General features: G+C 39.6%; 1 protein-coding gene across 1 annotated transcript in view; it reads right to left on the bottom strand.

The window, feature by feature from the left end:
* Window positions 1-27,906, bottom strand: part of GDPD4 (glycerophosphodiester phosphodiesterase domain containing 4) — a 147,393-nt gene that overhangs the window by 79,303 nt on the left and 40,184 nt on the right. Inside the window, exons 4-11 of the mRNA XM_030332309.1 lie at window positions 21,681-21,774; window positions 13,851-13,910; window positions 6,510-6,608; window positions 6,345-6,438; window positions 5,422-5,496; window positions 4,507-4,652; window positions 4,052-4,134; window positions 156-312 (exon numbers count right to left, since the gene is read on the bottom strand). Of these exons, the coding sequence (XP_030188169.1) occupies window positions 156-312; window positions 4,052-4,134; window positions 4,507-4,652; window positions 5,422-5,496; window positions 6,345-6,438; window positions 6,510-6,608; window positions 13,851-13,910; window positions 21,681-21,774 (808 nt within the window). The remainder of the gene's footprint in view (window positions 1-155; window positions 313-4,051; window positions 4,135-4,506; window positions 4,653-5,421; window positions 5,497-6,344; window positions 6,439-6,509; window positions 6,609-13,850; window positions 13,911-21,680; window positions 21,775-27,906) is intronic.

The following is a 27,906-nucleotide window of genomic DNA, read 5'->3' as shown; positions in this document are numbered from 1 at the left end:
GCATTTCTGGAAAAGCCTCCTGTCAATGCTACAGTTCTGCTACCAAACGGGGATGAAATCTTGTGTATGCTTGTCTTTATTTCTAGGAGAAGCATATGACTTCGTACAGTAGAGGGATTCAGTACAGGTTTGTTGAGCTGGGGAATGTGTCTTACCTGTGACTGTACAAACCATTTTCCTGCGTTCAGAGTCGACAGGAAACTCCACAGGAAGAAGCTGGAATGTATGATGGAGGCATTTGGCTGGACGTTCCTAATATTGGTTGTTCTTCTCAGGTCATTGTCATGCATGAGAAAAGGCACCTGATCATAACTGCGGGCAGAAAGGGAAAAGAAGAGGGAGATAGGCTGAACTCAGCCACCTTGGTAGACAGTGTTCTCAGAAAGCCCATCAATGTCACAAGTCTTACTGGGGTTCCTTACTCCCTCCCAAATGAGGGTGCCTGGGTTCGTCAATTGGTTAAGCATCCAATTCTTGATCTTGGCTCCGGTCATGATCTCACAGTTCATGAAATCAAGACCCGCATCTAGCTCTGTGCTGACAGCACAGAGCTTGCTTGGGACTCTCTCTCTGCACCTTTCTGTGTCTGTCTGTCTCTCTCTCTCAAAATAAATAAACTGCAAAAAATTTCTTTGAAAAAAAATCCTTCAAAAATGAAAGAAAAGAGGTTGCTGGGGAAATGGCAGAGTAGGAAGCACCAGGAATCTGTAGCTCCACCAACTACCAACAATTGTACTGGCAGACTCCATCTAATATAACTATTTTGGAACTCTGGAATAGACTAAAAGCTTACAACTTCCATAGGAAGGCTTGCACATAAATCAGGGTTAATTTTGGTCAATTTTAGGTCTTAGCCCAGTAGCAACTACCAATCCCCCACTCCAGCCACATGGCAAAAAACTGTAGATAGTTCTAAAGGCAGCTTTAACAGCAGCTGGTGAGAGCCAGAGTGGCAAAAACAATCCTGTAATCCAAATATAGGGGATCTGTGTTCTGGTCACTGTTTGTTGCTTTTTGACACAGAAGGGTAGACAGAAAGTCAAGCAGCCATTGTTGTACCTACTCCCACTCTTGCAAAGTCCTCCCTTTCTAGCTAAAGTGACTGCCAGGAAATTTAAAGGACTAACACTCTTTTTACCCTCCTTCATTTTTCTCCTTTTCTCAAACATTAAAGGCTAGCATGTTTTAGGTATATGGTATAATATTTCACATCCTTTTATTCTGTGAGTCCCTTGACTGATTTCTACAGAATACTTATTTTTACTGCTTTTGTGTTTCCTATTAACTCTAATGGTCTTTCCTTTCCACTCAAAGAGTCTCCTTTAACATTTCTTATAGGGCTGGCATAGTGATCATGAACTCCTTTAGTTTTTGTTTGTCTGAGAAACTCTTTATCTCTCCTTCTACTCTGAATGATAGCCTTGCTGCATAGAGTACTTTTGGCTGTAGACTATTCCCCTTTGAATATATCATTCCACTCCCTTCTGGATTGCAAAGTTTTTGATGAAAAATCTGCTGACAGCCTTATAAGGTTTCTCTTGTGTCTTTTCTCTTGTTGCTTTTAAAGTCTTTTTCTTTATCACTACTTTTTACCACTTTGATTACTATGTGTCTTGGTGTGGGCTTACTTTGGTTGATTTTGTTGGGGTATCTCTGTGCCTCCTGGATCTGGACAGCTGTTTCCTTCCCCAGATTGGGGAAGTTTTCAGCTCTTATTTCTTCAAATAAACTTTCTATCTCTCCACTTCTCTTTCTTCTCCTTCTGGGAAACCTATAATGTGAATGTTATTATGCTTGATGGAGTCACTGAGTTCCCTAAGTTTATTCTCCTTTTCATGATTCTTGTTTCTCATTCATTCAGCTTGATTACCTTCCATTACTCTGTCTTTGTCTTCTAGGTCATTAAGCCATTCCTCCGCTTCTTTCAACCTGTTATTTATTCCATCAAGTGTATTTTTATTTATTGTGTTCTTCACCTCTGAATGGTTCTTTATGTTTTCTATCTCTGTTTTAAGGGTCTCACTGATGACCTCCACTCTCTTCTGAAGTCCAGTGAGTATCTTTACGATCATTATTTCAAATTCTCTATTAGGCATGTTACTTATATCTGTTTCACTTAGGTCTCTTCTGTGTTTTTATCCTGTTCATTTGTGACATATTCCTCTGTCTCCTCATTTTGCCTAGCTCTCTGTGTCTGTTTCTGTGTGTTAGGAAAGTCAGTTATGTCTCTTGCTCTTGAAAGTAGTGGGCAGGACGTGCACTTTTAAGTAGGTGAATTTTGTCCAGTTTTTTTTTTGTTTTTTTGTAATTCTTGGAAAAATTAATCTTAACTATAGAGACTCTGCTTACTCCATTTTATCTGGAACAGAAGTTCCAGTAGCTATACTCCCTCAGGTTCCCTTTCACCTCTTTTGGTAGTTAGCCACATTTTACTTCCTAGTAATTCTTGATATTACATTTTTACTGTTCAAGTTACTGGTGTGGTATTTGTGTCCTGACTGGACTCTGATATGCAATTTTTGGTAATGATAAATTTTAGGGTATGGCCATAAATATGGATGGTGCAGAGACAACAAGCAAAGAAACTGAGGGGTTGTAAGGATCACCTGCATCAAAGTTGAAGTCACAACAATAATAGAAGAGAGAAAGACAGTATGCCAGGAGCTCACTGGCTCAGCACCTTTACCACATTATGCCAGGGCCACCAGGCACTTCAACAAATGAACCCAGGGGCTCTGGTAGAATATCTATTTTTAACCCCGAGTCAAACATTCTGCATGAAACAGCTGTCATTGTTAGGTAACATCAAGAATGCCAGTCAGAGGTCAGGAAATCTAGTTTTAATTCTGGCTTTATCATTTACATTCTAGCCTTACAACCTTAATAACACACTTCCCTTATTTGAATCTAGATTCAAACCACATTTCCTCATCTGTGAAACAGAATGTTAATTTCTCTTCTGTTTGCTCCACAGAAAGGCTGTAAAGGGAATTTGTATACACCACATTATCTAATATACCCATGGTACAGATGAAGCCTTTCTATTTCCAGTTGCCCAGGTACATAGGTTCTACAGCAAAGCATGTCTTTTTGTCCTCACCCCTACTCTGATCCATCTTCTTTTGCTTTCTCTTGGACACTGGTATAGTCTACTACCCCTTTCCCTGACAACTCTCCCTCATATGCTGCCAGATGAGTGTTTCTAAAACAATAAAGTAATCTGTCCTCTAAAATCTACCATAGCTACCTATTACACATTTAGGGATCTCCATGATCCAGCCTTAGTGAGCCTTACAGCCATACCTCTTCCTCATATAGCCTCTCTTGTCCCCAGAACACATCACTTTTAGAATCCATACAGGTTAGCTTGCTAATCTGCAAACTTGTATTTCTCATTCAGATGCCTCTGAATAAACTGTTTCCTCTACCTGGAATACCTTCTTTCCCCATATCTGATTGGTAAAATGATATTTTTCCCTCAAGACAACACAAACACAATTCTGAGGACACAGATCTTTTTCACACCATAGGTGGTGGGTGGCCTTTTCCTCCACTGAGGTTCCACTGCATTTGACTTATTCATCTCTGGAAGGAACTTACCACAAATGGTTTTATACTCTGGCTATTGTAAATATGCCATGTCTCCTTCACTGGATGGCAACATCTCTTAGGCATGGCTACCTCTTATTTGCCTCTTTCTAGCACTCAGAAGAAAGCCTAGAATATAGTAGGTGCCCAGGGAATGTTAAGAAGGTTGCTAAGAGAATGCATAGAGTTAAACTGTTAGAATGCTTTGCAATGAGGACGGTTTGAATTATGTACAGAGGCTATATAGCATGTATATGATTTATGAGACTATGTTGAGAATGCAGGGGTACAGATGTATGATTCATAAGGAAGAAGTGGTTCGCATGTGTGCTATGTGCATATGTGCCAAATGAACACCAGGAGAAACTTCCCAGGGCTTGCCCTCTCTACATCTTGGGCCATACTGTTTGTCTTCTATGGCACTGGCCTTATCTCCTCCCCACCCCAGCCCCTGATTTCCTACCTTAATTGTACATCACTCTCCAGCCCATAGGCCCCTTGTTCAACAGCCTTCTCAAAGGACATCATGGTATTCTCAGGCCCCAACTGTGGAAGGAAAGAACATCAGCCCCTATACCTCAGAGTCTCTCTTCCCAACATTCCTTTATGGCTGTAATGAAAGTGCAGTAATGAAAGTGCTTTAGGAAGCTGAGTCTGGATCCCTTGGCAATTTTTTCAAAGAGCCTGCCTTATATTCTCCTCTACTCAATCTGCTCATGTGAGGCAATGTCACTGGGCACAGCAGAGAAAACCCAAAAGTTAGCTGGCCTGGGTTCAAGTCCAACCTCTATAATTAACTCCTTTTCTTGTCATTTCAAGCCAACCCCTTTACCTCTGCAGGGATTCCTATGGTTCTGAGGTCCCATTCTCTCATCCACACACCCCATGCATACCTCTACTCACTATTCTCAGACTTACCATGGGCGCACCTCTATGTCCAAAGAAGTCTGGTTTGGGTCCCAATTTATCCTCCTCCTGAATGCAGGGAGAATGAATCCCCAATGGCACAATATACAGACATAAAAGGATAAGGAAAAAAGGCAATCCAATAGCCACCTGTAGAGCTGAAAAATTAGGAGAGAAGAAGTGAGAAGAAAGCAGAAGAGGAATAGAGAACTATCTCCAAGCAACTAACTATCCCAGGAGCAGTCAGTAAACAGCCAGTCTATTGGTTTCATAGACTCTGTGGACTGGCTGATTTACTCTCCATTTCTGTCACATCCTTATTAATTTTCAGTGATTTGAAGGTACAGAGATATCCAAATACAAGCATTGTTATTAAGAAAAGAAATCCTAGAACTGTACATTTACAAGGGAATGAACTGTGCAGGAGGTAGGATGAAGAGAGAATGTTAAAGGATACTTTCTCAGGAGGAAGAGCAGTTTGGCTGGTTCTGAGAAAGCCCTGAAGCTTGTAAAGATGGGCCTAAAGTGCCCATATTTAAGCCTGTGCAATATTAGTGGAAGGGGCACTAGCTGAATCTGAATTCAAAGCCAGACTCCACCACTTTGTAATTGGTCACTAAGGACATGTTGCTTAACCTCTCTGGGTCATCATTTTCTTCATCCTGAAAAATGGGGCTATCTTGCTAAAACATACCTCACAGAACTGATAGTACAATGATGAGTCATAACAGGTAATCAGTAAGTATTAGGCATTTGCTCTTCTGTTTCTCTCCCTCACCCCCCACCAAGCCTGTCCACAAGACCTGTTACCGCTGGCCATTCCCCCAACACTTACTATTTTAGACTTCTGAAAATTTTACCAAGTTGCACATTTTTAAGTTACCACTTATGCTCCAGTCCTTGTAAATCTAGATCTCCAGCTCTAACCTCTCAACTTTGTGAGTATATTACATCCCTTGGCTGTTTCTCTGTCATACATCATCTTGTATCTTCTCATTCTAACTAAAATTTAGGAAATGAAAAAGAAGAGTTCATTATTATCCCCTTTAAGATCTTGCCCCAGACACATTTCCTAAAATCCACTACTTACTCATAAACACTTGTACAAGCACACAATGGCAAAGGATCAAGCCAGTCTTTCTTTTGCCTGCATCCTTCCACTAGTCAGGAAGTAAACACTCCTTGTTTAACCAATAGTAAAAAGAGAGATGTCCAGAAAAGAACCTAGTTTTTTTTAGTAAAGGTGCTGAAAGATAACTTCAGCTGAAAGATAACTTCAAAACCATTTAGTATAAGGCTGTGATTCTCTTTTGTTTCCATGATATCAGGGCAAAGAAAAGAATGGAGAGGAAATCAGTGGCAGAGGCAGACATTGCTGTTTCTGCTGTAAGTCCCCAGGTGTGACAGGGACTCATAGGAGACAGCTTTGAACGACTAGGATGGAACCAGGGGTATCTGGACCTATCATAAGTTCATTAGCCGAAACTAGTAATATGTGATACAAACAAAAGGAACTGTGACTTATACCATCACTGGTCAAATTAAAATGTACCTCTATTCTCACCCCACCCTAAATCCATTATCAGACAATATGTAATAACATAGAGAAAATTCTTATTTTTCTAGAAGAAGAATCCCTCTTCATTATGAGACTTTTGGGTTAGGGAAATGCTGACAGGCCACATATGGTTGTGAATTCGACCATAAAGAGCATGTCCAAGTAACAAGCTAAATGAATTTCCAAGAGGTGTAGTGGTGGCTATCTACCAAGCTTGCATTTTGCTAAGTGGAGAATACAAGCTAACGTCTGAGCTGAAAGAATCAGGCAGGGTTCCGTCCACATGACATACCTTCTTCTTCCAAATGGATCAAGTAGAAGGCCACAGGCCAGGAAAGGATAACCATCACAGTTATGCCACTCAGGTGCATATAGGGAGCAAAGATCTGGGAGAAAGCCAAAAGTTAGGCTAAACACATCTAGACAGACAGTGCCAAACCTATAGGATGATGCTTACCTGCAGTGACAGCCCAGCTGTCAGCCACCTCTCTTGCCAGAGTTGGCATAAAATCCACAAAACAAACGAGCATAACAGAATCATTAGCAGAATCAGGATCTGGGGAAACAGAAAGAATCTCCTGACTTCCAGACACTAAGACTGAATCAGAACTCTCCTTGGGAATTGTATGTGTGTCCCAACAATGTTAGGGACCTCATTCCTTCATCCTTTTAATCTGTCTTGCAAACCCCCAATATGGACTGGATCCACTCACTTACCTTCTTTGTATGCAAGTCTTTGCAGGACAGCATGGCTGGAAAAGAATTACTCAGCTATGTGGTTTGACACCTTTACTAATTTATCATCTCCAGCCTCAGCTGAGCCCTCAACATTGCTTGGCATCTCTCACTCAACTTCAGCAATGGCCATTACAAATGTTCACTACTTTTTTATATGACTCAATACAATCACAAGTAAACAATATATGTTTCCCCCAAAGGACTATAACATCAAAGCATCAAGGACAATACTTGTTTATGATTAAATCCTCACTGCCTTGCAAAGTGTTTGGCACATACTAAGCATCCAATAAATATTCGTTGAACAAAGGAAAAAAAATCTTCCTGCAAGAACACTACATACTTTTACAGAGAAAGAAAACATTGAGACCAAGAATACATAACTTTAAGTTTTTCCCCTTTAAAAACAAATGTAGTTTTTCTACATCTGTGTTGCCCTCTAAAGAGTGTTTAGTTACTTCCTTTCCATTACCTATCTATATTAAAGTAATTGAATCCATAATTAAACCTTCTCATAAAATATATCCAGGCTTTGCTGGCTTAAATGGTTAATTGAACAAATATTTCCAATCTTTAACAAACCCTTCCAGAGAACAGAAAAAGAGGGAACACATTCTAACTTGTGTTGTATAGCCAACAAAACATTCACACCCAAAGTCAAGAAGGACATTACAAAAAAGAAAAAGTACAAGCATACCTCAGACATATTCCAGACCACCACAATAAAGCAAGTATTACACTAAAGCAAGTCAGATGAATTTTTTGCTTTCCCAGTGCATATAAAAATTATGCTTACACTATACCATAGTCTATTAAGTGTACAATAGCATTATGTCTAAAAACACAATGTATATACCTTAATTCAAAATTACTTCATTGCTAAAAATGTTAACCATCATCTGAGCTTTCAGTGAGTCATAATGTTTTTGCTGATGGAAGGTCTTGCCTCAATGTTGATGGCTGCTGACTCATCCGGATGGTGGTTGCTGAAGGCTGGGGTAGCCGTGGCAATTTCTTAAAATAAGACTGCAATGAAGTTTGCTGCATACATTGACTCTTTCTTTCATGTACGATTTATCTGTAGCATGTGATGCTGTTTGATGGCATTTTACCCACAGTAAAACTTCTTTCAAAACTGGAGTCCATCCTCTCAAACCCTGCCACAGGTTTACCAACTAAGTTTATATAATATTCTAAGTCCTTTGTGTCATTTCAACAATCTTCACAGCATCTTCCCTAGAAGTAAATTCCATCTCAAGAAACCACATTCTTTGCTCATCCGTAAGAAGTAACTCCTTGGGGCTCCTGGGTGGCTCAGTCAACTAAGCGTCTGACTCTTGATTTCGGCTCAGGTCATGATCCCAGGGTTGTGAGACTGACCCCCACATTGGGCTCCACACTGGGCATGGAGCCTGCTTGGGATATTCTTTCTCCCTCTGCCCCTTCACCACTCAGATACACACTCTCTCTCTTTAAAAAAAAAAAAAAAAGAAGTAATTTCTCATCCATTCAAGTTTTATCATGAGATTACAGCAATTCAGTCACATCCTCAAGCTCCACTTCTAATTCTGGTTCTCTTGCTATTTCTACCATGTCTGCAGTACTCCCTCCACTTAAGTCTTAAATCCCTCAAAGTAATCCATGAGCGTTGGAATCCACTTCTTCCAAAGTCCTGTTCATGTTGAGATTTTGACCTCTTCCCATGAATCACAAATGTTCTTCAGGACATCTTGAATACTGAATCCTTCCAGAACGTTTTCAATTTACTTTGCCCAGATCCATCAGAGGAATCACTATCTGCAGCAGCTATAGCCTTATGAAATGTATTTCTTAAATAATAATAAGACTTGATAGTCAAAATGATTCCTTGATGCATGGGCTGCAGAATGGATGTTGGATTAGCAGGCACAAACACAACATTCATTTCATTGTACATCTCTATCAGAGCTTTTGGGTGACCAAGTGTTGTCAATGAGCAGTAATATTTTGAAGGAAAAATTTTTCTGAGCAGTTGGTCTCAACAGTGGGCTTAAAATATGCAGTACACCACATTGTAAACAGATGTGCTACCATTCAGGCTTTCTTGTTCCATTTATAGAGCAAAGGCAGAGGAGATTTAGCATAATTCCCCAGTACCCTAGGATTTCTGGAATGGTAAATGAGCACTGACTTCAACTTAAAGTCACCAGCCAAGAGAGTCAGCCTGTCTTTTCAAGTTTTGAAGCCAGGCACTGACTTCTCTCCAGCTGTGGAAGTCCTACATGGCATCTCCTAATAAAAGGCTGTTTTGTCTATATTGAAAATCTCTTGTTAAATAACCTATTAACAAAACAGAAGCAAATCAACACAAACCTTCATGAATTATCTTAGCTATGTCTTCTGGGTAACTTGCTGCAGCTTCTACATCAGCACTTGCTGCATCACTTTGCACTTTTATGTTATGGAGACAGTTTGTTTCCCTAAACCTCATGAACCAACTTCTGTTAGCTTCAGACTTTTCTTCTGCAACTTCCTCACCTCTCTTCACCTTCGCAAAATTGAAGAGAGTTAGGGTCTTCCTCTTGGATTAGGCTTTGGCTTAAGGAAATGCTACAGCTGGTTTGATTTTCTATTCAGACCATTAAAACTTTCTTCATATCAGCAATAAGACTCTTTTGCTTTCTTATAATTCTTGTGTTTATCAGAATAGCACCTTTGCATTCATAGCATGGTTGTTTGGTGCAAGAGGCCTAGCTTTTGGCTTATCTCGGCTTTTGACATGCCTTCCTTACTGAGCTTAATCATTTCTAGCTTTTGATTTAACATGAGAGATGGGACTCTTCCTTTTACTGGAACACTTAGAGGCCATTGTAGGGCTATTAATCGGCCTAATTTCAATATTAAGTCTCAGGGAATAGGGAAGCTTGAGGAAAGGGAGACCAGAGTACGGCCAGTAGGTGGAGCAGTCAGAATACACACATTTATCAATTAAGTTCACCATCGTATATAAGGGTGTGGTTCATGGTGACCCAAAACATTCACAATAGTAACACAAAGATCACTGATCATAGAGCATCATAACAAATACAATAACAAATAAAAAGTTTGAAATATTTTAAGAATCACCAAAATGTGATACAGGACAAAAAGTGAGTAAATGCTGTTGGAAAAATGGTGCCAGTGACGTGCTGGGCACAGGGTTGCCACAAACCTTCAATTGGTAAAAAAACAAGATCTGAAAACCACAATAAAGTGAAGCACAGTAAAATAAGGTATGCCTGCATATGCCAATCTCCTTTGTACATAGATGCAAACGTCTTAAATAACCTATTAACAAAACAGAAGCATCCCAACACAAAGGTTTGTCAAGGCAGACTCACATAAATCTCTTGGGTTCTATGATCTACTCAACAGCAAACTTACTAATGATTCAAAGGATACAGGCACTTATAAGGTACATATAAAACATATTCCCTTGGAGGAAATGTGATCCTTTCAAATGCAGCTACTCACAAAAATGTCTAAGGATGCATTCTGATTTTGTGGCTTGAAATGTGGAGTGTGTTTTTTTCATTGAAATAGTTGACACACAATGTTACATTAGTTTTGGGTGTACAACACAATGATTGAATAAGTCTCTCTATATATTATGTTATGATCACCACAAGGAGAGCCACCATCTACCAACCACACAACACTATTACAGCACCACTGATTATATTCCCTATTCTGTACCACCTTTCACCTCTCTGACTTATTCATTCCATAACTGGAAGTTAGACCTCCCACTCTGTCCATCATTCCCCCTTTTTGCTTATCCCCTACTCCCTCCCCTCTGGCAACCACCAGTTTGTTCTCTGTGTTTATGGATCTGTTTCTGCTTTTTGTTTGTTCATTTGTTTTGTTTTTTAGAATCCACATACAAGTGAAATCGTATGAAATTTATCTTCTCTAATTCATTTAGCATAATACCCTCTGGGTCCATCCATGTTGTTGAAATGGCAAGATCTCATTTTTTATGACTGCATAATACTCCATTATGTATGTATACTGCATCTTCTTTATCCATTCATCTATCATCGATGGACACTCAGGCTGCTTCCATATCTTAGCTACTGTAAATAATGCTGCGGTAAACACAGGGGTTCATATATTTTCTGAAATTAGTGCTTTCATTTCCTCTGAGTGTAAGGTATGTTTTGAGCAAAGTTATATGAACACATTGCTTCAAAGAAGGAGCCTTTTTGGTTATGGGGCATCCTTATCTTATATCCCACTGATTATACAACTCCAGCCAGCCATGTCTCCCACATGTATATATATCTATACATAGATACATACATAGATATGTATATATATCTATAAATTCCAGGATTATTTACAATAAGCAACCCTGATTTATATCTAGCAGTTATATTCCGCCAGAAATTTTCATTGACAAGGACTCTGTATTGCCTTTTGGCTAGCAAATATCCTTAGTGTGTTTATCAGGAGGTTGGGTTATTATTAAGTTTTGATCGAGGTCATTCATTCCTCCCTGAGAATCCCTGGGTAGAAGAGGAATAGGTTATAGGCTTAATGTTAACCCTTCCCTACTGGGTTTACTCTGAGTATACTAAAACTGAAACTCCAAGCCCTACAGAATCTCCCTTGCTAATAGAAGTAGTCTCTCCTCCCAAGTCCGGTTTGAAGACACAACGAAGGTAGTTACCTGCCAAGAGGATGCCAACTCTTCTCATACCCCACTTCCATCACTTCTCATCTCCTACAGACTGATAACTGGAATTAGATCCCAGAGTCCAAAGGCTCTGTTAATTTATATTGACCAAAACCCCTATAGAATATTTATGGCACTGAATCCTAAGGGTGCTAGACATTTTAGATGAGGCTAAACTGATTGATAGGAGTGCACTTACCAGAGATTCTGAATTGAATACACTAGAATCCAGGTATTACACATCTCAAAGTGGTTCTAACTGTTTGGTTACCTAAAACCTTGGCTCATTAGTGGCCTATGCTTAATGAAATTGGGGTGCCAGCAGGTTCTTGCTGTAATATAGGAAGAAAAATCCAAAGATTTATTGAGAAAAGTTTGCTGGAATGCTATCACCTATGATCAGGTAACCCATTTCCCATATTTTATGGGAGGTCTCAGAGGACAGTGAAAAATACACTAATGAGGAAAGTGTCAGTATCCTTGAAAAGTACTATAGTGGCTAAATCTCTATGCCTGAATAAAGGTGAAAGATACTGCCATTGAAACTGGCTTCCTGGGGCGCCTGGGTGGCGCAGTCGGTTAAGCGTCCGACTTCAGCCAGGTCACGATCTCGCGGTCCGTGAGTTCGAGCCCCGCATCGGGCTCTGGGCTGATGGCTCAGAGCCTGGAGCCTGTTTCCGATTCTGTGTCTCCCTCTCTCTCTGCCCCTCCCCCGTTCATGCTCTGTCTCTCTCTGTCCCAAAAATAAATAAATGTTGAAACTGGCTTCCTGATTTCCAAGGCAATAATGAGATCCTGCTGTGACAGAGGTCAAGTAGCAGCACTAACTGCCAGAAGCAAGGTAAGCCTGATTTCTAAAATAGGCACAAGCCTGGAATGGTAATCAGAATGGTTCACTCACAAGGATTCTTTTTTTAAAAATTTGAGAATAGCTGATACACAATATTAGTTTCAGGTGTACAACTTAGTGATTCAACAATTCTATTTTATGCTGGGCGTACCACAAGTGTAACTACCGTCTGTCACCATGCAACACTATTAGAATACCACTATATTCCCCATGCTGTACCTTTTATTCCTGTGACTCATTCATTCCATAACTGGAAGCCTGTGTCTCCTGCTCCCCTTCACCCATTTTGCCAAACTTCCCACTCCCCTCCCCTAAAACCGTCAGTTTGTTCTTTGCATTTATTGGACTTAGTGTCTATTCATTAGTTTTCTTTTTTAGATTTCACATGATTCTTCGTAGTGACTAACTGATCATGGCATCCCAAATCCAAAACCGTTGGTGATCTCAATAAGGCCTATTTTTTCACTTCTCACTCTACATACTTTCCCCATAAGATCCTATGACTTCAATTTCGATCTTTTCTAGTAACTCTTAAATTTACATTTCCAGTTCATACTTCTCGTTTGAGTAAGAGGAAATTTAAGGGGATGACTCAGAGTTTGGTATGTTCCTAGGTTTAAGGGAAAACAATGAATGGTATCAAACCATGCCTGAAAAGCAAGAGGCTGTGGCTGGAGCTGCTCAAGCCCGCGGCAGAACAAAATGAGGGAGGCTAGTTGGAAATGAGCCACATGTCCACAGATGTTGGGGCAAAGATGCTACTTTTCTGTAGCCAGATATGATCCTCTAAGAGACATCATTCAGAAGTCAATTTTAAAGGGCTCCAAACTAAGGGAGGGTCAAAAAGACCTCAAGAGAGAAATTTCTGGGGATATTTCTGCACCAAGAAAGGTGCAGTCAAGTTCTCTGAAAATACACACAGGAAAAGCCGGTGGCATAAATAGCCAACAACGGTGCATTTACCTGGTCCTGACAGCATCAACTCCAGATGACCCTCTTGCCCATCCTTGTGCAACCACGTTCTTTTATCCTATCTCCTCTTTCCCTGGGCCCTATTCTGGCAAAGAGAGGTAAAAGGACCATCACACTCTCACTATCACTGCAGGCTTCCATGCTTGGGTCAGGCCCAAAGAAGGAGAGGAAAAGTCTTATAATGTTGAAGTTTGGGTTATTACAATGAACAGAAATTTTTAATGACCGAAATAAGAATGTTTTTGTAACTTTCTAAAGGACTGAGAAAGTACCGGAGCTTGCCTAAGACATTTTTGGGATGGGAAGAGCAGAGTCACAGATTGAGTTTAACAAGAAGTGGTGAGAAAACAAAGTTTGAGTTCAGTTCCTTCAGTATATCAGTTACATGTTAGAAATTGAATTATTTCAATTAAAACAGTGTAAATAGATCAGTTCTTTCTAACAGGAACGATGAAAGAAAAGGTGACTCTAATTCATGCTGAGTGCCTAAGAGGCACATTCAATCCTGGCCCAAAGTCTCCTAAGAAGGTTTAGTGTCCTACCTTATGACACCAGTGCAGGTATAGTTCATACCCTTCCCAAACCAACAAAAATGCAAGTACCTGGAAAAGCAAAGAAGAAAAAGGAGGTTATTTTGAAACCAAGTTGCTGTCCAAAGCACTGTTCTGTAGTTCAAAATTCCTTTCAGAGTCTAGGAGTACATTCACTTCTTGCTATACCTGCACTTGTCAGCCTCTGGTACTTTGTCATGCTGCTCCTCTGCCTGAAAAGCTCTCCCTCCCCATGCCACTGATGCTTCAAAGGCAATTCAAATGTCACCTTCTATTTGCAATTTTCACCAGCAACGCCCAAAATTATTATTGCCTCTGGTATTTCATAACAATCACCACACTGATATCCTTCCTGAGTTCCTACCAATTTATTTTCCCTATGATGAACTGTATTCCTGGTATGACTTAGACTCACTTGTGACAAAAGAGAGGACAAGGGCCAGCCCTTCCATTGGTTATTTAAAAGCTCTTTCTTGGGGTGCCTGGGTGGTTCAATCAATTAAGCATCCGACTCTTGGTTTCAGCTCAGGTCATGATCTCATGGTTCATGTGATTGAGCCCTCATACAGTACAGAGCCTGCCTGGGATTCTCTCTCTCCCTGCCCCTCCCCCACGCATGCACTCACTTGCTCTTCTCTCTCTCAAAATAAAAAAAAAACTTAAAAAATTTAAAAATAGAAAAACTTTTTCTTGAGAAATCAGTGCCATTGTTACAACTGTTAACCACTGTTGTTAACCCTTGGTATTTATTCAATAAATCTCGATTAGATTTGATTGTAAATCTAGCCAGTCACCAAGTCAGTATGGAGATGCAAACAAAATCAGAACCCTCAGATACTTAGGATATTAACAAGAGTTGGACTTTATAAAGCTCTTAACCTTTTTATCAAAATAATTTTATGTATCTTATTTCATTTGTTCTTTATCCAGCCCCATAAAATGTCATTTTATTAAATATTATCATTCTCATTTGAAAGAAAAGAAATTGAGGCTCAAAGGGTATACAACTTGACCAAGGTTACAAAGTAACCTAACGACAGAAATAGAACTCAGGTTTTCCTCTTTGTTCATTGTTGTTGCTACTGCTTATATCCAAAAGGAGGGCAGAATAGGAAGTTTGTTGTAATATATTGCTTTATTAGACACTAGAACTCATTCCTACCTTAGAAGCTAATGATACCATTCATTTCATGTTCACTGTGTATAAAAGCAATACAATTCAGTGGCCAGAGTTTGGCTCAGAGCACATCTTTCACCTGCATTTTCCCCATTAAAAAGAAAAGTTTCTATCCAACCTCTCTGCCTACAGCCACCCTCCACACCACAACTTCCAGGATGGTTTTCCTAAAATAGAAATCTGACTTATGCCAAATGGCATAAGTCTTACTTTCCAGACCTTCCAAAATCTGTCACAAGCCTATCTATCTTTTTAGCCTGGTTCCCAATTATTCTTCATTATGTTCTACATTCTAACAGAACTGACCTTTCCCTCTGATCTAGTCACACTCCATATTTTTGTCTTGCCAACTTTGTCTTGATGTTCCCACAGCCTGGAATGTTCTTCCCTGATCCCCATATACACATGTCCAAATCCAACATCCCATCAGTGACACCTCTTACGAGAAGTCTTACTTAATCTTCTTGGCTGCAAGTTGCCTCTTCCTTTTCAGAACCCATGCAGAACTTTTTTTAGGCCTAATGACAAATATAATGCTCTGCCTGTGTTAGCTACTTTTGTCTGTGACTTAGTTGCCCTACTAGAGTCTAAACTCATTAAGACATTACTATAACTTTACATCTCATACCAATCTCTTTGAAGTGCCCTACATGAAAATGGAAACTGCATATATTTTGTTGATCACTGTATACTCAGTACTTATCATTCATATAATGATTAACAAATTTGCTGAAAAATGCAAATGGCAATGCATTTGGGGGGTTGGGCTTTTCTATATCAGAAAGGAAATCAGGGCGCCTGGGTGGCTCAGTTGGTTGGGATACCAACTTTGGCTCAGGTCATGATCTCACAGTCCGAAGTCTGTGGATTTGGGCCTCACATCAGGCTCTGTGCTGATGGCTCGGAGTCTGGACCCTGCTTCAGATTCTGTGTCTCCCTTTCTCTGCCCCTCCCCCACTCGCTCGTGCTTTCTCTCTCTCTCTCTCAAAATAATAAACATTAAAAAAATTAAGGAAAGGGAATTTTGAAATCAGAGAAAGATATGTATGTCCTATGTGTAAGTGCACACAGGAAAACTCCCATTACCTGAAAGCTATCCTCCCATAAGCTTTCCACTTCTACAGACTTTTCTCTTACTTGGCCTGAATTTCTCATACCACACTACATCACTATGTCAGCAACAGAGACAGTCAATATTGCCAAAACACTTGCTAAAATGTACTCAGCCCCTGGACTAGAGGAATAGCATTTGGTATTTTTGTGTGTTTCAATTTTTTTTTTTAATTCCAGTTGGTTAACATACAGTGAAATATTGGTTTCAAGAGAATTCAGTGATTCATCACTTATATATAACACCCAGTGCTTATCATAACAAGCGCCCTCCTTAATGCCCATTACCTATCTAGCCCATCTCCCACCCCCATCCCTCCATCAACCCTCAGTTTATTCTCTATCTGTAAGAGTCTGTTAAGGTTTGTTTCCCTCTTTTTCTCCACACGCCATATGTTCATTGGTTTTATTTCTTAAATTCCACATATGCATGAAATCATATGGTATTTGTCTTTCCCTGACTTGACTTATTTTGCTTAGCATAATACATTCAAGCTACATCCACAACATTGCAAATTGCAAGATTTCATTCTTTTTGATGGTTGAGTAATATTCCATTGTGAATAGACACACACACACACACACACACACACACACACACACACACACACACACCACATCTTCTTTATCCCCTCATCAGTCAACGGACATTTGGGTTCTCTCCACAGTTTGGCTAATATTGATAACGCAGCTATAAACATCGAGGTGCATGTACCTATTCAAATCTGATCTTTGTATCCTTTGGGAAAATACCTAATAGTGCAATTGCTGGATCTTAGGGATCTTAGGGTAGTTCTATTTTTCACTTTTTGAGGAACCTCCATATTGTTCTCCAGGGTGGCTGTACCACTTTGCAATCCTACCAACAGTGCAAGAGCGTTCTCCTTTCTCTACATTCTTGCCAATACCTATTGTTTCTTGTGTTGTTAATTTTAGCAACTCTGACAGGTATGAGGTAGTATCTCACCATGGTTTTTGCTTTGTATTTCCCTGATGATGAGTGATGTTGAGCATCTTTTCATGTGTCTGTCAGACACCTGGATATCTTGTTTGGACAAGTGTCTATTCATGTCTCCTGCATATTTCTTAACTGAATTATTTGCATTTTGCATGTTGTCTTTGATAATTTCTTTATATGATTTGGATACTAACCCTTTATCAGATATGGCATTTGCAAATATCTTCTCCCATTCCATAGGCTGCCTTTTAGTTTTGTTGATGGTTTCCTTCACTGTGCAGAAGCTTTTTATCTTGATGAGGTCCCAAAAGTTCATTTTTGCTTTTGTTTCCTTTGCCCTAACATGTCTAGTAAGAAGCTGCTCTGGCTGAGGTCAAGAGGTTGTTGCCTGTGTCCTCCTCTAGGATTCTGATGGTTTCCTGTCTTACATTTAGGTCTTTCATCCATTTTGACTTTATTTTTGTGTATGGTATAAGAAAGAGGTCCAGTTTCATTCTTCTGCATGTTGCTGTCCAGTTTTCCCAACACCATTTGCTGAAGAAACTGTCTTTTTTCCATTGGATATTCTTTCCTGCTTTGTTGAAGATGAGTTGACCATAGAGTTGTGGGTCCATTTCTGAATTTCCTATTTTGTTCCATTGATATGTGTCTGTTTTTGTGCCAAGTACCATACTGTCTTGATGACTACAGCTTTATAATATAGTTTGAAATCCAGAATCATGGAGCCACCAGTTGGTTTTTTTGTTTTCAGGATTGCTTTGCTATTCAGGGTCTTTTGTGGTTCCATACAAATTTTAGGATTGTCCCACCTCTGTGAAAAATGGTGGTGGTATTTTGATAAGGATTGCATTAAATGTGTAGATTGCTTTGGGTAGTATAGAAATTTTAACAATGTTTGTTCTTCCAATCCATGAGCATGGAATGCTTTTCCATTTCTCTGTGTCCTCTTCAATTCCTTTTATAAGTATTCTATAGATTTCAGTGTGTGACTCAAAACCATTATTTCCTTGGTTTTCTGCTTAGATGATCTGTCCATTGCTGGAAGTGGGATGTCAAAGTCCCCTACTATTATTATATTATCACTGAGCTTCTTTATGTTAGTAATTCATGCATATTTTTGAGTGCTTTCAAGTTGGGGGCATAAATATTTACAATTGTTAGATCTTGATGGACAGACCCCTTAATTATGACATAATGCCTTTCATCTCCTGTTATCATCTTTGTTTTCAAATCTAGTTTGTCTGATATAAGTATGGCTATTCTGGCTTTCTTTTGATGTCCATTAGCATGATAGATGGTTCTCCATCCCCTCACTTTCAATCTGCAGGTGTCTTTAGGTCTGAAATGAGTACCCTGTAGGCAGCATATAGATTGATCTTGTTTTCTTTATCCATTCTAATACCCTATGTCTTTTGATTAGAGCATTTAGTTCATTTACATTAAGGGTGATTATTGAATAATATGAATTTAGTGCCATTGTGTTACCTTTAATGTTGGTGTTTCTAGTGTTTTCTCTATCTCTTTATAGTCTTTGCTGCTTTTGGTCTTTTATTCCCCCCACTCAAAGAATCTCTCTGAATATTTCTTGCAGAGCTGGTTGAGTGGTCTTGACCTCCTTTAGTTTTTGTTTATCTAGGAAACTCTTTATCTTTCCTTCTATTCTGAATGACAGCCTTGCTGTATAAAGTATTGTTGGCTGCATATTCTTCCCATTCAGCACATTGAATATATGCTGCCATTCTCTTCTGGCTGCCATGTTTCTGTAGACAGATCTCTTGTGAACTCAATCTGTCTTCCCTTATAGGTTAAGGGTTTTTCCTCCCTCCCTTTCTGTTTTCAGGATTCTTTGTCTATGTATTTTGTGAATTTGACTATGATATGTCTTGGTGATGGTCAGGTTTTGTTGAACTTAATGGGAATTCTCCATGCCTCTTGGTTTTTGATGTCTGTGTCCTTCCCCGGATTAGGGAAATATTCAGCTATAATTTGTTCAGATAAACCTTCTGCCCGTTTTTCTCTCTCTTCATCTTCTGGTACTCCTATTTTACGAATGTTAGTCCCTTTTTATAAGTTGCTAAGTTCCCTAAGTCTATCTTTGTGATTCATTACTTTTGTTTCCCTCTTCTTTTCAGCTTCATTATTTTCCATAATTTATCTTCTGTATCACTAATTTGTTCCTCCTCTGCATCCATCTTCACTGTCATGGCATCCATTCAAGTCTGCATCTCTGTTATAGCATTTTTAATTTCAGCCTGACTAGATTTTAGCTCTTTATCTCTGCAATAAGAGATTCTGTATAGTCTTCTATGTTTTTTTCCAGCCCAGCTAGAATCCTTATAATTGTTCTAAATTCTAGTCCTGACATCTTACTTACATCTGTATTGATTAAATCTCTGGTTGTCATTTTTTCCTGTTCTTTCTTTTGGGGTGAATTCCTCTGTCTTGGCATTTTGGGGAAAACAAGAAAAAATAATAAAATGAAAATTTTTAAATAATAATGAAGCTAGATCCTAGGTGTGTTTTGGTTTGTTTGCTAAGAGAAGCTTGATGGGGCACCTGGGTGTCTCAGCAGTTGAGTGTCTGACTCTTGATTTCAGCTTGGGTCATGACACCAGGGTTGTGGGATTGAGTCCATGTCACTGAGCATGGAGCCTGCTTGAGATATTTTCTCTCTCTCTCTCTCTCTCTCTCTCTCCCACTTTTCCCCATTCACACGTACTGTCTCAGAAAAAACAAAGTTTAAATAATTTTTAAAATATTTAAATAGAAGCTTGATAGAAAAAAGAGATTAAAATTAAAAATTAAAAAAATAATAAAAAAAAATAAAATAAAAATTGCTCTTTCCTTACCCAAGGGAAAAAAAACACAAAAGCAAAACAAACAAAAAACCCAAAGGAAGCTAGATCCTGCTTCCCCTATAGCTGAAGTTTTGCAGCACTCTATGATCATTAGACTTAGTGCATGGAAGGGGTTTGTGCTGTTCTTCTGGGGTTTGTGCTGGCCCTCTCCTCTGATTCTCAGGTGGATTTGCCCTAATAGAGATGTGCTTGGAGGGCCCAGGGGGGTGGGGCTTAGTTTAATGGCTCCATTCTCCACTTGGTGGTGTTTAGCCCACTGAGGTCAATCAGTGCTGGCTAGGGGTGAAAATAGCTTCACCCTGCTCTCTAGTCTCTGGAGTGGGAAGTTCCCACCCTCACAGAGGCACAATAAATCATCTGTAATCCCACCTTCCATCAGAACCCTGCCTTTCACCGTCTGTGTCCATGCTATCCACCTACTAGGTGGTGCTGCCCTCCTGGGTTCTATCTCAGGCTGTGTTTCAAAACCCCACACTTCAGAGACCCCCACGGCTCAGACCCACTCTGATCCTCTGGGGGATGGTCTTGCTATGCCATGGCCAGTGCTGGCTTGTCCCAGGAAATAGTCATGTGACCACACAGTTGTAGTGGCTCAGAGCTTATGGTAAATCACAACACAGCCAGTTCCAGGGTTTGCTGTCCTCAGCCAATGTCTTTGTTCCTATACTAGTGATAGGGCAGCTCTATGGCACTTGTCCAGTCTTTTGCCCACGGATAGGCTGAATTGCCTCTACCAAATGCACTCCAAGCATGGGAACTGCTTCTTCCCATGTGATCCAGGGGATCCTTAGACCTCGTTTGCCCAAACCCGAGGCTCTACCCTGCTTCCTCGCCAGAGCACCACCAGGCACTGAGCTCTGAAACTTCAGACTCTGCGCTCCACTATTTATAAAAAAAACTGGTGGTACTGAAACCTTCTCCTTTCCCCCCATCAATGGTTTTGGGGAACAGTTTTCTTGTACAGTTCTCTGTGAGTATTTTCACTTTTTTTCTTCACTGTTAGTTCACCTCTCTCCAATTGGGATCTCTCCCTACCATAGCACCCTCAGCTCTTTTCTCCCACACATCAACCCTCTGCAGTTCTTATCTTCCATGGGTCATTTTTTCTGTTTTTAGACTTGCAGCTTAGCTCTCTAAGACTTCTGATTGGTTTTTTAGGTGTTCAGAATGATTTGATATTTATCTAGGTGATTGGGGGAGGAGGCAAGCTTAGAGTCACCCTACTCCTCTGCCATCTTAACCGTCCTCTTGAGGACTAGCATTTGCACAACAGGATAGGTTTGACAAACTACCTAATTTGTAAGGCCAAGGAAGACTGGTTCTCAGGAGATTAAATATGAAATGAGATAGCTCAACATGTAAAGGTACAGCTAATGTGAATCTGTTGAGTGTTTAAAATAACAACATTGAATGAACCATAAAATAGGCCATGAAATAAGACTAGAAAAAGGATGTTCTACTACCCTTTCAAAGGGAAGATTTTAAGACAGATCCTCTAGTAGAACAAGCTTTTTTTTCCTCCATCCATCCCTTGTGCCTAAGATTCAAATAGCTAATATAAACTCCAACTCTGCTAATACAAGAGTAATCTTGGGTTCTGAAGACTCCAGGCACCAATTGGATACCATCCTAGACAGGAGCACCTCATGAGGCTACTTGGGAAGAGAGTAGGGGAAACATGAAACATTACTCACCAACAGCAATGAAACACTACTCACCACCAGCAATGAAGAGTAGGCAGTCAGGATCCCAAATAAACTCAGCAAAACAATGGACCAAAAGAACCAGTATCCTGTACCTAGAAAAATGACCCTGCAAAAATGTGTTCCAATTCTTAAAATATAGCAGCAATAAGTAGTGTCTGTGTCAAGGGTAGGGAATAAGACTGGACTAGATGAGGCTTAGGAAAATGGAAGGAGGTAAGAGAAGAAATCTGAGAATAGATCTGTGAAGAGCTCTGGAGATATTTAGTTGAAAGTTTTAACTTTATCCTATAGGCAACTGGGTACTTTAGTGGGGTTCTGTATAAGTGGTATGATTTTTTTTTAATTATTTAGAATATATACTCAAAACTTATGTCCTCTTTAAAAAAAAGCAATATAATAATACAGAAATTCTGCAATGTCAAAAGAGAAAAAGCCATCCATAAGTTCACCACCTTAATAAAATTAATGTTTTCTGGGGCGCCTGGGTGGCTCAATCAGTTGAGCGACCGACTTAAGCTTAGGTCATGATCTCACAGTTTGTGAGTTCGAGCCCTGCGTCGGGCTCTGTGCTGACAGCTCAGAGCCTGGAGCCTGCTTCTGATTCTGTGTCTCCCTCTCTCTCTGCCCCTCCCCCACTCATGCTCTGTCTGTCTCAGAAATAAACATTAAAAATAAATAAATAAATAAATAATAAAATTAATGTTTTCCATTTTGGCATGTTCCCTGCCCATTTGCATGTATGTTTTCATATATAGCTGCAATCACAGCCACCATATTAACTGCTCTATGCTAGAGCTAAGATATTTGGGCCCTTTAAAAACAGTTCGAACGTGTTCTGTTCCTTAAGTATGTTATGAGAGAAAGCTGCTAATAATATGCTAAGAGAAACAGTGTTATTCTGGTCTACGTATTATATGTCAAATAATTTGAACTCATTTCCAGATAACAGGAATTACCTTCTCTTCATATAAAACCTGGAGAAATTATAACTTAATAATATAAAATTTAGATTAGTGAACATATAACCACATTAAAATCAATAAGGGAAATTCTCTTTCCTCACAGGCTTTAAGACACATCAAGAACAAAGAAACAGGCAATCAGCCATCCTAGTGAGAGCTATCCCAAATCAAGACACTGGGAATAGTATTCTGTAGAATATGAACTCACAACTAGAAATCCGAAAGCATCAAATAATGTCAGCAAATGAATTCAATAAAGCCAACAAATAAAAAACTTGCACTTAAGAAAATATAATGGCACAATCAGAAAAGAATCACAAAATAAATATATTTAAGATGTTTAGAGAAATAAAGGAAGGACTAACATCCATGTAACAAGAATATAATGCTTTGGGGTTTTCAAAAAAGATTTTAAGTAATCTCTACACCCAAAATGGGGCTTGAACTTACAACCCCAAGATCAAGAGTCACATGTTCTACCGACTGAGCCAGCCAGGTACCCCAAGAATATGATGTTTCAATATGAGCACAGGGATAATAAAAAAAAAACAAAGTTCTTGGGGAAAAAAATGAAAGATGGACTTAGTATCAGCCTAGATACAGCCAAAGGATTAATCAAACAGCTTAACCAAGAAGCAACACCAACTTTGCTTTCAAGTGAGAATGGAAAGTTAAGGTTTGCCATTTAATGGTGCCTCTACCTTTTCTAATCATTTCCCTGGCTACGTTAGATTTTTTCTTTTTTTTTACTTCCTTTCAATCTTATTTTGTATATTCAATCACACATAAATATTATTAGTTCAATTCATCTGCTGTGAACTTCAGGCAAAGGAAGAGCTGTGGTTTTATTTCTCTCTCTCCCTTTTCTACCTCTTCCTGTCCCATTAATCTGTACTCATTCTTAGTGGTGGTGTGTGCATGTGGTGGGGGGAGATAACAAAAGGGAGTGAGAAGAATGAAAAGGAGTTAGCTTAAGTGACTGCCTACACATCAGTGGAACTTAAAAAAGGAAGTCTTTCTTGGTCATCACTCCTTTAATCTGCAAATAAATATACAGTTGCTGGGAATATACAGTAGGCTCACTCCATATGGATTGTCCAATGCAGGCTTCTTCTGACTTAGTGTTTTCAAGCAGTTTTCTCCCTGCTCTGGGACATTTGCTTTATATCCCCTTAGCAGCATAATCACATCCCCCTTTTAGATGGAGGCCTTCTCATTCAATACAGAAAGACTTTTTAGGGCAGACTAATCAATGCAGCCTCCTCACCTAAATCCACATTTGCTGCACCAATGCTTAAAGAGACCTTTCAGGACCCCTTCTCTGCTTTCCCATAGCTGCAAGATGCAGCTTTCTTGTACCTTCCCCAAATACATTTCCTACATACCACAATGCTTTATATTAGTCCCACCAATTTATTGTCAGCTGACAGTAATTCTGAGGGGGAAAAAAAAGACACATTGTGGTGAGGCATTAGAAACTTTCACACAACATAAGGAATGGGGAGACATGTCTAACCCCACAACATACATGGGGGGAAAAGGGAAGTGATAGTTACCCCATCAAAAATTCTGCTCTAGAAGGGAATAACAACTAAAAAAGCTGGATGATATGTTCTTTAAAATCTAAATGAAGGCATCAGGGAGCCAATAAGCAGTGACGAACTACGGAACCAAGATCCAAGTAAGAGAGGAAAATCCACAATACATAACTTGTCATTTGGGTGATTTTTCTCTAGAAGAAGTGGCTGAGATAGAGACATCTTGCAGGGCTAGGAGGACAAAAATATGGGGAGGGTAATCTGCTAGACACTACACACTTTGATTTAGGACCTTCTGGGGCTAAATCTTAGGAGTAAGCACAAACCAAAAATAGACTGCTTCTGGGGGACTGAATCATAGCTTTGAATAATTTAAGTATGTAATATTCAATTAAGGTGAACAGGATTTGCTAATACACCTAGGTATTTGTCAGAGTAACTGAGAGGACATAATGTAATTCAAGGTCTCAAATTACCTATACAACTTATTATATACAATACTGCGCTCAAGCAAAACAATCAGGCATGCTAGGATAGGAGACCACATTAGTGAATGCCTAAAGAGATGACAACATAAAAAGATCTCTGGCATATCTAGGTAAGAAAGGTATTAGACACAGTCTTCTAAATAAATATCCTTAAAATGTTTAGACTGTGACAAAATTAAGAATTTCAGTATAGAACTATTTAAAAGGAGACCAATTTAAAAAAATAAAAGAATTTGTTAAACAAAGAATAGGTCAAAAAAAATATCAAGAATGAAACAGAGACACACGAACAAATATACAAAAAATAAAGAAAAGTAAGACACTTGGGGATAAAGAAAGGAGGTCTAATATACATAAAATTGAAGTTCCAAACGTAGAGGTGATAAAAAATTGAGTAAAAACATCTGAAAAGAGAGTGGCTGAGAACTTCTCCAAAATGATTAAAATATTTTATTGGTCTGGGATCAATCAGTAAAGGATTTACTATAGGGATCAGACCTTATGCTGTTATAGAAGCCACTAGAGAAGGCTATATAAGTCTGTTACATCTGCTCTGATATTTGGCCTAAAGTTGCTAGAACTCAGGCCAGCAGTCGGGAAGGAAAACTGAACCTGACATATGAGAGAACTAAACTCTATAATGAGCAACTGGAACCCACAAGAACAAACTGAAACACATGAGGGTAAACTGAAACCCATGTGGACACACACAATGGAACCTGTGTCTGTCTTTCACTGGGTCAAGCATTTAACTAAGCTAGTCCAGGGTACTGCTGACTCAACATCCATTTTGTTTGGCCAAGTGGGCTGCAAGGAAGTTAAACTGACATTAGCCCCCTCAGAGAAACACATGCCCTATACAGCATCCCAGAGTCACAAGCAAATATAAATTCCTGATAGGACTCCCCGAACAGCCCTTGGGATCAGATTTCCTCTGCTCCCTGGCACCTGTATGCCTTATGTGCCCCTTAGATATGACTCTCATGGGGCTTACCAAACTCCTGCTCTTTTAGTTTGAATTGACCAATCCGGTCCTAGCCCAGTAACCACTCCATCCAAGGACACTAATAAAGGCATGTGCCTAAGTCATGCCTCTCCTGTCTAAACTCTGCCTTGACCTTCCATGTGCCCCCTTGAGGTGTGCCATGTACATCCTCTAGTACCTATAAGTAATAAACTTCTCTCTTTTGATTTCTCTTGTGGCCTGTTGTTGAACCACCACTCACTACTGTTGTTGCCTTGACTCATGATCCAGCACCCTGTGCTCCACAGAAAAGAATGTTAATTTAGCAAAGTTACAATACACTGCCTCCAACCTTGATGATAAGAATGACCTGTAGAAAAAGTTGGTGCCTTTGGTCATTGAGCTGCACACGTATATGGCCTAGGACACAGAGAAACTAAAAAAGAGATGGCAGGATTAGGGAGTATGTAGGCCAAGGTACCACCCCATGCCCCAGCATGAAGGCTGCCATAATGCCGGGGCACATCAGTGATCTTCAGATTATAAAACAATGGCTGCTGATTCATTTCCCAAATGCAAATTTTATGCAACTTTCTCGTGTACCTAATCCTAACCCAATCCTATACTGGCAACAGAATTCTTAGAAATGTAGTTTCAGTTTAGCAGTCCCAGATAATATAGGATCACAGCCCACTCATGGTCAACTTGGAATCCATACACACCTCTACTAAGTACTTTTATTTTCTAATATGATGCAATGATCTCTCATAGAACCAAAAATACACCAATCCTCTCTCCAAAAGAGGTTAGAGTTCTCACCACAGGGTGATGGTTATACCTCCAGTTTAAGTACTGATATATATGATTAACTACTATTGACACACCCTATTATGAAAAAAGAGAAAAATGTGTGTGTATGTATGCATAGATACATACTATATATACATATACATACACATATACATATATATATATATATATATATATATGTATATATATATATATATTGAAGGAGGGAAGGAGAGAGGAGCAAGCAGAATTCTGGCCCCCATGAATTCTGTCCTCTGGTGTCACACCAGTGATGATATTATATTAGATGGTAAAAGGAACTTTGCAGACGTAATTAAGGTTACTAAACAGCTGACTTTAAAATAGGGAGATTAACCTGGATTATCTGGGTAAATCCAGTGTTATCACATGAACTCTTAAAATCAGAAGGGGAGGGCATAAAAGGAAGTAAGAGAAATGAGAAAGAAGAACTCAGAAATCTGAAGTTTAAGAGGACTTGACACACAGTTCTTAGTTCTGAAGACAGAGAAGGTCACAAGCTAAAGAATTCACTGGCTTTGAGAAGGTGAGAACAACTTCCATCTGACAACCACCAAAGAAAGGGCACTTCATTCCTACAATGAGAAATACATGGATTCTGCCAACACTGAATAAACCAAGAAGTGGATTCTCACCCAGTCTACACATAAATGCTCAGGCCAACTAGCACGTTGATTTCAGTATTATAAGATCCTGAGCAGAGTACCCAGCTGAGCATGACTGACTTCTGACCTACAAACTATAAGACAATAAACAGATATTGTTTTAGGCCACCCAATTTTCAGTAATTTGGTATAGTAACAATGGTAAAACTGCCCATAAAACTTACTTGTGACATTAGAACCTGTGGGAGCACACTCATGTATACAACTTCTATTTGATAATAGACTATTTAGTGAGAATTCTGCTTGCTGCTGAGTATGTTTCTTCCAACTATGCATTCCAAAACTAGAGAAATAACCATAGAGTGGGATTGGGATGTGCTAGACCCACTATGGAAATGGACCTCAGCCAGGAGGAGGGGCAAAGATGGCAGAGCTGCATGGAACTTTTTTCTCCCTCTCTTGTCCCTGAAATACAGCTAAATCAACACCAAACCATCTTGTAAATGGTTTGCAAATAGTTTCCAAACATAGAAAACTGATTTGAGGATTAACACAACGATCTGCACAACTTGAACCACAGAACTCAGCAGGTACGTGGTGTGGAGAGGTGAACTGGGGTAGAGAGAAGCCACAGAGGGTAGAGAGCTGCTTTTGCTTGAGGAGAAAGAACAGAGACAGGGGGAAAGTACAGGAAAAGCACTCCCTTACCCCACAAAAGCAGCTGGAGAGAAAGAGAAAGAGTGGACGGAACAAAAAAGAAAGGAGAAAGGGACTGCAAGGGGCTAAACAAAAAAAGAAAGAAAGGAGAAAGGAGAGGGTTTGAATTCCATTAAGATGCTATAAACAGGAGAGC

Source organism: Lynx canadensis, chromosome D1, assembly GCF_007474595.2.
Source record: "Lynx canadensis isolate LIC74 chromosome D1, mLynCan4.pri.v2, whole genome shotgun sequence".
NCBI lineage: Eukaryota > Metazoa > Chordata > Mammalia > Carnivora > Felidae > Lynx > Lynx canadensis.
Note: the sequence above shows the minus strand (reverse complement) of the source record. Positions and strands in the feature narration are given on the sequence as shown.